General features: G+C 38.6%; 1 protein-coding gene across 5 annotated transcripts in view; it reads left to right on the forward strand.

Annotated features, from left to right (window-relative positions):
* PIP5K1B (phosphatidylinositol-4-phosphate 5-kinase type 1 beta) overlaps positions 1-12,581 on the forward strand; it is a 207,046-nt gene that overhangs the window by 121,116 nt on the left and 73,349 nt on the right. For all 5 annotated transcript variants that reach the window (XM_089691041.1, XM_089691042.1, XM_089691043.1 and 2 more), the window contains 3 exons: positions 1,811-1,928; positions 8,241-8,393; positions 10,987-11,286. In XM_089691041.1, coding sequence (XP_089547167.1) covers positions 1,811-1,928; positions 8,241-8,393; positions 10,987-11,286 — 571 coding nt within the window. The remainder of the gene's footprint in view (positions 1-1,810; positions 1,929-8,240; positions 8,394-10,986; positions 11,287-12,581) is intronic.

Raw genomic sequence — 12,581 nt, forward strand, 5'->3', positions numbered from 1 at the left:
ACAGCAGGAGCTTTATCTACAGCCTCTTTCAACCAGGATGCCACAGCACCCCTGACAACCTCAGACAGGAGCTCAGGGTGCTGCGGCACCCTGGTTGAGAAAGGCTGATTGCAACAGAGTTGTAAGAAAGAGAACAAGATCCTCTATGCACAAGTGCTGTTGGATATGATAGCAAGAGGAGTGACATGATTTACTTTTTGGCACTTACCCTATTATTCTTTTTTCTGTTAGAGAGGTTATTAGCATACATCTCTCAAAAAATTTTGCCTCTCTTTCTCTGACTGTTCTTCCAAAAAACTAAGACAAAATAAATGAAATAACTGAACTGTTCCTTCTTGCTAGCACTTGAGTGCTTTGAATTACACTGACAAACTGTACCATTTAACACCAGGTATTGCTAAATGGAAAATTGTGCTCTGTCTTGCCAGGAGCAAGGTGACTCACGTAAAAACAAACATCAGTAATACATAATTGTCATGTAGACTCCCTGTGTTTATTTTTACTGGGGAGCATGACTAACAACAATCAGACTAGTTTGAAGACTTTCATGTTGTGTAATTCGTAATTCTCAAAAATTCGGAAACATCGTAATTCCTTTTGGATATTAATCACAGTAGCAGTCAGGCAAAGAAGAAAAATCAAAGTGCAGTGACCCGATAGCAATCTGAATTCATCTTTTAGTCAGCCAAATTTACTAATCAGAAATCTGATTGGTTGCTATGGTTAATTGTACTTTGCACGTCAGCTTTGCACTTTGCAGAACCTTATTGGATAAGCACATAATAAACAATTAGGCTCATTTACAAATGCATGCAATGTGGCTCCTGCTGTGCAAATTACATCTGTGTTTGTGTTTCTATAATGTACATGCAGATTCCAAATAAGGTGGTTGCCGCACATTTTTTATTCATCATTTGAAATATTTTGAACATTGAAATGCTGTGAATCTTCCGACATGTATAAAACTGATGTTGGAAATCTTAATAAAGCGAAATGTGAAGCATGTTGTGCTATGTTATCATTTTTGGAATCACTGTGGTGCTGGTATCTAAAGCATGCTTGTCAGATTTATATTGTAGCAGAACTATAAAACGTATTCACTTAAGTCTATTGTAAGGAAACACTCTATAAGCCAGCATGGCAATAAAATAGCAGGCACCATACATTTATTAGAGTTATCAACTTGAATTCAGTGCATTTTCAGTATGCTAAAGAAACAATCAGAATTTTAGGTGTATTGAGACTGATCTTTTTATTAAAAGAACTGTGCTTATATGTTCTATGTATGTCCATAGATGATGTGCAGAAGCACCTGCTGCTATGGAGAAAATAGTTATAAATTGCAAACTCAGTTTATTAGTTGTTTCCTAAGAACTATATTCGTGTATTCTAGTATTTATAAGAATGGCGATTGTTCCTAGTTTGGCAGAGAACAAGCAGATCACATTGTGGTCATTTTAATGGTTACCTAGTGACTTTCTGTTGGAACATTATGCCAAGGCCCATAAATTCAAGCCCAGCTTATCAGCTGTTCCCAAAGAACCAGCAGCTGTAGGTGTCTTCTAGTGTTAGTTGGCAAAAATCAGCTAGATCTGGTGACCATCATCTTACCTTTAAGGATATTTGTAAACTGTACTAGAATTTCATGCCAAGAGCAGGATTTGAAATGATTGAAAACATGGTTACCCCAAATGTCTGAATTTGATGTTTTAATGGTTATGTTGGTAAATGAATAAAAGTAATTAATCAGTTAATATTGGCTTACTTCTGTTTAACTACTTCAATTTTCTATCCCTTCCACGTGCCACAGAGAAGGAAGCAATTTAACCCCAGCTCATCATTATCCTGACTTCAGATTTAAGACGTATGCTCCATTAGCATTCCGGTACTTCAGAGAGCTTTTTGGTATAAAACCTGATGATTACTTGGTAAGGATAATATCTGATTTTCTAAGTTTTTTGAAAAGGTTTTCTTAGACAAATTGCTGTAATAATTCTGTACTATAAGAATAAAACTAATCTTTGGGGAAAACTACCAAAGTAAAAGAAAAAATTAGCAAAGATGGTTTGGATGCTGCAGTTTTAATACTCTTATTTACATTATTATTTAGATATATTACAAGCTTTTTAAGGGAAATGTAGTTGCATTTGATCAGTGTTATTTTTTTCCTTTTCACAATTTTATAAACTGATACTGTGAGTAGTATTAAACCCTCAGCGTTTTATAGCTTAACAAATTGAGTGCACTAAAATAAATATTCCCTGGTAAAAGCAACTAAAAATTATCCCTTGCAGTGGGACTGTGCCTACACTGCTAGGGTTAATTATTGGCTTTGGTTTAGGGGAAAAAGAAGATTTATATACCTTTTCCTCTGTGTCCCCCCCCCCTTTCCCCCACAGCTAGACCAGTCCCTGCAGTTTCTTCTCCCCCCAGGCTCCAATTGTCTAGGGTTCTGATGTTATCAAGACCAAAGCAGAGTCCATAGTCCTGCTCTGGACATAATGACGATGAGGGACAGTCCACTGAAGGAGGGGGCGAGGATCAAGTAAGTAAAACTGTTTCTCCTCTCCCCTAGACAAAACAACGTATTAATCCTTGCAGTGGGGGTTTCACGATAATTTTTTTGTTGCCCTGAATACCCTGCTAGGTACGTACGGCATACGGACCTACAGCACTGCTCCCAACTGGCCAGGTTTGTACACTGTACGGACCTACATTCCTCCTCTGCTATAAGCTCATGGTCATTTCAGTGACCATGAACTTATATCAGAATTGTTCAGCAGACTGTTGAACAAACCAATAACTCTGATTAGCGGCTAACATTGGCATACGCTTTAGTAAACCCCATTTGAACAAGGCCTTAGTAGGAATTTAGCAGGAATTTTGTAAGTTGTGTTGTGTTTATGTGTGCACATAAGGATTTTAGTGTTTTTTATTGAAAATAGTGATTTGATAAACAATTGCGCAAATATTGTGGGGCCTTAAAAATCAGATGCACCTTCTTTGTATTCTACTCCTATCCTATGCTTTCAGAAAATTATGGTTTGGGGGGGTCTTTTATAAATTCTGCAAGTGCAAAATGAAAACCTCCAGATTTTTAGATAAATTTGGTTATTTACAGTTTTGCATTCGTTCAATTCTCACCATTTTGCAAAAAGGCAAAATTTAAAATTTACAAATATATGTTATTTATTAACTCAACACAGGCTAAGCTTTTATGTTTAGTAGGAATTTAGCAGGATTTTTTGCAAAATTGCTGTGTTTGTATCTGCTAATAATGATTTTAGCGTATTTTTTGTGAAAATATTGTTTTGATAAACATTTGTGCAAATATTTCAAGGCCTTAAAAATCAGTAGCACCTTCTTTTTATTCTACTGGTCATGTGCTTTCAGAAAATATATAGTTTGGGTGGTCTTTTACAAACTCAAAAAGCTGTAAGTGAAAAATTAAAACCTCCAGAGAAATTTGATTATTTACACTTTTACGTATGTTCAATTTTCACCATTTTGCAAAAAGACGCAATTTAAAATTTACAAATATATGTTATTTATTTAGAAATACTAAAATATAAACATGCTTGAGATCAATTATAAAATCTGCAGATGAAATCCATGCTAGCAGCGAGCACAGTATTACCAGTTGAAATACATAAACTATAAAAATAAAAAATGCAGCGCTAAGAATATATATCTAAAATAACAAGATAGAAAAAGCTCCACATATATAATATAGAAAGACCAGTCTTAAGGAAACACTATAAGTCCAATGTGTGTCCAGAGAAACAGGAAGAGGGAAAAAAGATCCTTCACCAACACCAACACTATAAATCCAATGTGTTTCCAGAGAAACAGGAAGAGGGAAAAAAGATCCTTCACCAACACCAAACACACTGTCCCTTACCAGATGATTTTGACTCTTAAAGGAAAGGCCAATAGGCGCTGTATGTTTCCCAGGAACAATCACTGGACTGGATATACTTCATAGGAATCTGTTCTTTAGAATGAAACTCATAACGAAAATTCTAGTAACTTCATGAAGGATATTCCAAAGCAAAAAAAAATAACCTCATAGTATAGTAAATAGTAATCATTTAATAAGAAAATAGTAATGCACGTACATAGTCAGGTATAAAAACAGCATGTCACCATAAACACAGAAAGTTTGTTTCAAACCAGTAAGATGGCCGCCACATTCAGGTGCGTGATGACGTCACACGTTCTTGCTCCACCCACTCATAGATGACGAAACGTGTTGGGTGGAGCCTGAGAGTGTGACATCATTGTACATCGGAACATGGTGTCCATCTTATTGGTTTGAAACAAACTTTCTGTGTTTATAGTGACATGCTGTTTTTATATCTGACTATGTACATGCATTACTATTTTCTTATGAAATGATTACTATGTACTACACTATGAGGATTTTTTCTTTGCTTTGACATATTGTTCATGAGGTTACAAGAATTTCAGGTGTATTCGTTATGAGTTTCGTTCTGAAGAACAGATTCCTGTGAAGTATGTCCAGTTCAGTGATTGTTTCTGGGAAACATACAGCGCCTATTGACCTTTTCTTTGGCGGTCAAAATCATCTGATAAGGGACAGTGTGTTTGGTGTTGGTGAAGAATCTTTTTTCCCTCCAATGGTTCTCTGGACACACATTGGTTCTATGGTGTTTCCTTAACACTGGACTTTCTATATTATATATGTGGAGCTTTTTCTATCGTGTTATTTTAGATATATATTCTTAGTGCTGCATTTTTTATTTGTATGTTATTTATTAACGCAACACAGATAAAACCTTTATATTAAGCAGGAATTTTGTAAAATTGGCTGTGTTTGTATCTGCTAATAATAATGTTAGTGTATTTTTTACGAAAATATGGTTTTGATAAACATTGTTTTGTATCACAGGGCCCTAAAAATCAATGGCACCTTTTCTTTTATTCTACCAGTCATGTGCTTTCAGAAAATATATGGTTTGGGGGGTATTTTACAAACTCTGAAAGCTGTAATGGGAAAATAAACAAATTGCAAAAATGGTCCAGCCACCTGCATTTAAAAGTGGAGCACAGGACCTGGCAGCGAAAGGGTTAATAGCCCTTTGACATTTTATGTATATATATATATACAGTGGGGCAAAAAAGTATTTAGTAAGCCACCAATTGTGCAAGTTCTCCCACTTAAAAAGATGAGAGAGGCCTGTAATTGGCATCATAGGTAGACCTCAACTATGAGAGACAAAATGAGAAAAAATCCAGACAATCACATTGGCTGATGTGGAAAGAATTTATTTGCAAATTATGGTGGAAAATAAGTATTTGGTCAATATGAAAAGTTCATCTCAATACTTTGTTATATATCCTTTGTTGGCAATGACAGAGGTCAAACGTTTCCTGTAAGTTTTCACAAGGTTGGCACACACTGTTGCTGGTATGTTGGCCCATTCCTCCATGCAGATCTCCTCTAGAGCAGTGATTTTTTGGGACTGTCGCTGGGCAACACGGACTTTCAACTCCCTCCAAAGGTTTTCTATGGGGTTGAGATCTGGAGACTGGCCAGGCCACTCAAGGACCTTGAAATGCTTCTTACGAAGCCACTCCATCGTTGCCTGGCGGTATGTTTGGGATCATTGTCATGTTGGAAGACCCAGCCACATTTCATCTTCAATGCCCTTGCTGATGGAAGAAGGTTTGCACTCAAAATCTCACGATACATGGCCCCATTCATTCTGTCCTGTACATGGATCAGTCGTCCTGGTCCTTTTGTGGAGAAACAGCCCCAAAGCATGATGTTGCCACCCCCATGCTTCACAGTAGGTATGGTGTTCTTTGGATGCAACTCAGCATTCTCTCTCCTCCAAACACGACGAGTTGTGTTTCTACCAAACAGTTCTATTTTGATTTCATCTGACCATATGACATTCTCCCAGTCCTCTTCTGGATCATCCAAATGCTCTCTAGCAAACTTCAGACGGGCCCGGACATGTACTGGCCTAAGCAGGGGGACACGTCTGGCACTGCAGGATCTGAGTCCCTGGCGGCGTAGTGTGTTACTGATGGTAGCCTTTGTTACGTTGGTCCCAGCTCTCTGCAGGTCATTCACTAGGTCCCCTCGTGTGGTCCTGGGATTTTTGCTCACCGTTCTTGTGATCATTTTGACCCCACGGGTTGAGATCCTGCGTGGAGCCCCAGATCGAGGGAGATTACCAGTGGTCTTGTATGTCTTCCATTTTCTAATTATTGCTCCCACAGTTGATTTGTTCACACCAAGCTGCTTGCCTATTGCAGATTCAGTCTTCCCAGCCTGGTGCAGGTCTACAATTTTGTTTCTGGTGTCCTTCGACAGCTCTTTGGTCTTCACCATAGTGGAGTTTGGAGTGTGACTGTTTGAGGTTGTGGACAGGTGTCTTTTAAACTGATAACAAGTTCAAACAGGTGCCATTGATACAGGTAATTAGTGCAGGACAGAGGAGCCTCTTAAAGAAGAAGGTACAGGTCTGTGAGAGCCAGAAATCTTGCTTGTTTGTAGGTGACCAAATACTTATTTTCCACCATAATTTGCAAATAAATTCTTTCCAAATCAGCCAATGTTATTGTCTGGATTTTTTTTCTCATTTTGTCTCTCATAGTTGAGGTCTACCTATGATGCCAATTACAGGCCTCTCTCATCTTTTTAAGTGGGAGAACTTGCACAATTGGTGGCTGACTAAATACTTTTTTGCCCCACTGTGTATATATATATATATGAGTCCATTGGCAGTTTATTTTAGCCAACCTGCAGAAAACTCCTGAGTTGCATAAAGTTTGTACTGACTGTAGTACTGAATCTTGACAGATCAGTACTTAATTTTTGCTGCTCGAGAGAAGGAATCTTAGGCCTCATTCACAGGGAAAAAATGTTTCAGCTGCGACAGGAGTTCATTGAATAGCTGCAGCTGGATGTACAGGTGGATACAGACTGTTGTGGACGATAAGCCTGTATAAAGCAATGACAGGCTGACAGCAGCCACTGCTGTAGGACAATCATTGGATGTAATCACACTGACGCATTACCTGCAGTTAGGGACAGATGATTGCTTCAGGATGCAAGCTGTGCACCTGTCATTGCAAATGGTTGAGGAGTTCTTGCAGCACGTTTCTATTTGCCTAAATGGGTCGCATTTGGTGCGTAACAGCAGGGAAAAATTTAGCTGCGGATGTGAAGCGGCATGTGAACACCCCTGTTCGATGCTTTGCATCTTAAAGAAGGAGTGGTTGGGGGATGCTAAAAACATGGCTCAAATGGCTAAAATTATTTATAGAGTTATGCTCAAGGTAAATGATGCATACAGATGTCCAGACATCTAGACATATATTACCCTCTGTCACAGAAGGGTTAAGTAAGATGCAGAGCCCTGTGTAGTGTTTTGTGAATTTTGTTAGGACAAAATCAGCTTCAGGATTTCCACCAAATGTATTGAAATATATATAGATATAAATAGCAAACTGCTATGTACAGTTTTGCCCTTCACCAGATCAAGCGTTTTCCTTCATTCCTTTAATATCTTGACCAAGCTGCATTAAACTACTGCAATTCTTTTTTATCCAGATGGGTTAAAAGCTGCCAAAACATATTATGATCTCTGGCCTTAATATAATTGATATTTTTGTAACCAGTGATTGTAGTAATTATTTCATGGAAACATATAATTAGACCCAAATACCCATAAGAATTTTTTCTCATTAAATTCTAAATGAGAGCACTTGTGAGTTAATTGACACGTTTATGCATTTAATTTCCAGAAATTGTGGACATGTGCACCTTTTAACCTTGATAGTTCACATAGATAGACTCAGGGCTAATTCACATTTTTGATTCTCAACCACAGGAAACAGTGTGATTTCTGTCTGAGCTATAGTAGTCTGCATTGCATGCTTATGCTCTGCATTCATTAAAGTTGTATTTGTTGCCAGCGGCAGCCAGTTAGAAACCAGTTGTCACATTTGTGATGTTTTTTATAAAATTAAAGGCAACGTGTAAATGTTATAGAAAACACATGGACAAGATAAAATATCTTAATTTCCCCAAGATAAGGGTAGCACAAGGGATATCTTCACACCCAAATGCTGCAATCATGAATGTTTCTTAATCATTTTGTAGTCAAATCTCCTGATCACTTGTCTCTTCTTGCTCTTAGGATTTCATTACAGCGGTGATCAAGCTAACTCAAATATGAATGTCTTTTTTTATTGTTTTTTAGTATTCACTGTGCAGTCAGCCTTTGATTGAGCTGTCCAACCCAGGTGCAAGTGGCTCCATCTTTTATGTAACCAGTGACGATGAATTTATTATCAAAACTGTACAGCACAAGGAAGCAGAGTTCCTTCAGAAATTGCTTCCTGGCTATTACATGGTGAGTTAATTCATGAATATTGTATTGAACAAGTATGCCTCAGAATTTTTTGAGAAAATATTTAAAAAAAACAATGGAGTAAAAAGATAGGTTTATCATGTACCTTTTGTTTGTTGCTTACTCTGTATATATATGCTTCCTGGTACTTTCTAGTGGCTTCTTAAGTTCTGTTTAGGCTGATGACACGTAAACAACTCTGCCACTAGCGATCCTGGCAGTGACAATTTGTAAAAATCGCCAGCGGCAGGATTGCTAATAGACTGCCTGTTTTGTCCCTAAGGAATTGCTTCCTTTGCAGCTGAAGCAGTGATATGTCCCTCCCATCCCATCACTAGCCCTTGAGATTCAACAGCTTTTGGGCCATCTTGCTGAGTGTGGCATCAGAAGAAGTGATTCCCTAAGAACAGACAGGCAACCTTTTAGCAATCCTGGCATTGATAATTAGTCACTAGTGGCAGAATCGGCTATGAGTCGTGAGCCAGTGTTCCAAAATGCAGCATGGGATACATGCATGTCAATATGTCTTATCTAAGAAAGGATCATTGCCTTAGAAAATCAGACATAGGTGTCTACTGTTCAACTGAACATTATTAAAAGGTGAAATTTGCCAAGCCACTGTATCATGGTTATAACAATTCTTGGAGGACATCTGTTTTGATCCATACTTGGATAGATGTTACAATTGTGCTAGAATCAATATCATATGACTGGCTTGCAATGGGGAAGATTTACTAAAACAAATGCACTCAGTCAGCTTTCTGTTTATCTTTACACTCTTCCAGCCAAGTACATAGACCCACCACTGAATTTGAGAAACTATGTCTCCTTTTTAGAGGTGTTCCTGCCACACTCTCTCCCCTGTGTATAAAGCTCTTTTACTTCATTCTCAAGGGACTTTGCCTGCCTTCACCAAAGTATGGTCTAGGGACCTTGGACAAGAGATCTCTCCTGAGGAATGGCAAACAGCCCTTACCTTTACTCATAAGACCTCCATGTCCTGCTTTGTCCAGGACAAAATGTGTAAATTAATCTCCATGTGGTATAGGGAACCTGTCTCTTTACACCGTATTTTCCTTGCGCCCCCAGCCTGGTGTTGGCATTGTAACAGGAGCAGGAGGATGTATTTGTACATATGGTGGGAATGTGGTTTGATTTATTCTTTTTGGAGTAAAATTTTTCAGATATATAATGAGATCTACAATGAGTCTCTCACCCCCTCACCTAAAATCACTCTTATTGTCTATCTTACTGGGGTCTATCAGATCGCAGAAGGCTTGTCTATTATGATTTTTTCTCTCAGCTGCAAGGCAGCTCATATCTAGATTCTGGAAGTCCACTACCATTCACCCCCTGACCCAGTGGGTGGACATTGTGAAGGACAGTATGTTGATGGAGGAGATGCAGATGCAAGAGAATGACAATTGGGATAAATGTAAAACCTTATGGTACGTTTGGATGCATTACTCCATCTCGGATGTACTGGAATCCCTGCCCACTACCTAATCTCTAGGGTGACAATACACATACTGGAATGTCAGTTTCCAGCCAAATCCCTCTGCCGTTCATTTTTTTTGGGGGGAGGAATATTATGTCATGTCCATGCTCTTACACCCCATTGAGCCTGTCAGTATCATGTTGTCCTTTTAAGATGAGTTGCCTGGTATGGGGGTGGGGGAAGTTAGGCTGTTGTCAGAGCAATTTGTGGCAATTTTTGTGAGGTCAGTTGTTTTTGTACATGTTTTTTTCTATGTGAAATCAATAAATAGAAATTGAAAAAAAAATCCCTCTGCCATAGTGGACAGGTCATCACACCTCTTTCTCAGTTTCGTTTTGCATTTAATGTTTTGTCTCGACTCTCCAATGTGAGGCCTATTTACCATACTCTTGTATTCATACAACATTTGATGTATCCAACTCCATTCCCTCTTCCCCTCCCCCTTTTCCTCCCCTCTTTTCCTTTTCTCTGTTTCTTCTTAATATCCTTAGGATGTACCCAATTATTGGGTTCCTTGTAAAAGCCCCCCATATGTCATATATTAATTTTTTGTTATTGTGTACCCCCATATGGAGGACCATGGGGGCTCTCATACATTTCTACCTCTCAGGATGTATTTGGCGACTTTTGACAATAAATATTTCCTTACTTGTTTCTATACGTCTCCCTGTGATGTAGTACCTGTTGTTTTGATGAAAATGTTAATAAAAATACATTCAGCCTTAAAACTGATACACTCAGAATCTGGTGCAGTAGTGTATAGTAACCAGTAATCAGCTTCTAACTTCAGCTTGTTCAATTGAGTTTTGACAATAAAACCTGGAAGCTGATTGGTTACTATGCAGAACTGCATCAGATTCTGTGTGCATCAGCTTTAGTTAATCTCCCCCATTGAGTCTATGTATATTGCTGCACATAAATTGAAATGGATTTTACCAATATTTAGTTTAGTGTACCAGCTCCATCTTTGGACCTTCTCTCCGGCACTTCTCTTACTATTATTTTCAATGAACTGATAAATACTTTAAGTGTTTGTAGGTTTCTGTCTCTCTGATTTTTATTTTTGTTTTGTGTGTGTGTGTGTGCATTTGAATTTAGAACTTGAATCAAAACCCCCGGACCTTGCTGCCCAAATTTTATGGACTATATTGTCTTCAGTCTGGAGGCATAAATATTCGACTTGTTGTAATGAACAATGTACTGCCACGGTCCATGAAAATGCATTATAAATATGACCTCAAGGGTTCAACATATAAGCGAAGAGCATCTCGGAAAGAACGGGAGAAATCTTCCCCCACATACAAAGACCTGGATTTTATGCAAGATATGCCTGAAGGAATATATTTTGATCCTGAGACTTACAGTGCATTGATGAAAACACTACAGAGAGACTGTCGTGTGAGTAAAGTTCTGGCTTCCTTTGTTTGTTTATGGCTGTTTTCTGTAGTTTATCACACTACAGTCCAACAGTGTTTTGAGGAGACAATTTACAACACTTTTTTAGAAATTCATAAATTTATGACAGCTTCTAGTTCCTTAGTAAGAACTACAACAAATCATTATAATATACAGTATAAGTGCTTAAAAATATTTGGTTTGGTGAACGAACAGCAATATCTCCCTTATCTTTGTGACAGGTGAAATGTAAAAGAAAGGGAAGAGACAAATGTTTATTTTTTTGTAGGTCCTTAAAATATTATAAAACCCTCATGGTGAAATGCAATATATAGCAACATAATTCAGGGCTTACCATGTTTGCCCTGTGCTTTCTTTTTGCAGGCTGTCATTGATTTGCATTCTGCCTTGGAATTTTCCCTCTGCTCCAGTTTTGTTTTGGGGGTCACTCTGCAGCTTTGCAGGGTCAACGTTGAGCCACACACACGTGCGGTCCTCAGTGTCCTTGTGGGCACAGTTAAGCCTCTGATGCGTACATGTGCCTTGTTGTTTTTGCACTGAGGATAGTGGTGGTCATGTAACATTGCATGATATACCAGGGAGCGTGCACTTTATTCCAGGACATGGTTTGCATGTGCAGTTTACTCCTAGGGGAAGGGAATAAGCATTAAAGAAAATGTGGACAGGCCTGGGGGGGGGGGGTGCACATGTACCATGATCACGTGACTTCTGCGGTGTGTGCTACTTATACTTAATATGTTTCTCCCCACTTCTTGTTCAGGATGTTAAAGAGATACTATCACATTGCCCATGAAAGTGTATTTGTGCTTGGAAAGGCTATCCCCTAACCCCCTTTTATTTACTTTACCTTCCTTGAAGCCCCTCACTCCTCCACAGCTATAGGACGTCTGGGTATGGAAGAGCATATGACCTTGTCTCCTGGTTGCGGTGCCCAGGCCTTACAGCCAAGTACTGCCACTTGATCGAGGGAGTGATGTCACTGCTCCTCTAAGTTTCTGAAACAGCTAATCTAAGGCTAGCTGCAGATGAGCCATGAGTTGCAAGAGCACAGATAATGTAAGCAAATTTGTCAGGGGATACCATTTCCGGCAAATTTGAAAATAACAAAGAATGACATTCACAAAAATCACTAAAATCACATAGTAAAACATTACTGTACCAAATCATTTCACATACATTTTGTCCCTACTGCTTTGTCCTGTGCCCTGCCTGCATTTTTACTGTTCTTTCTACCTGGAAACTGAGAAATGTCCATGGCGTCCAAAAAGCGTCCCTTT

Source organism: Staurois parvus, unplaced genomic scaffold, assembly GCF_062004578.1.
Source record: "Staurois parvus isolate SC_StPar_1 unplaced genomic scaffold, SC_StPar_1.0 ptg000549l, whole genome shotgun sequence".
In the NCBI taxonomy this organism is placed as follows: Eukaryota; Metazoa; Chordata; class Amphibia; order Anura; family Ranidae; genus Staurois; species Staurois parvus.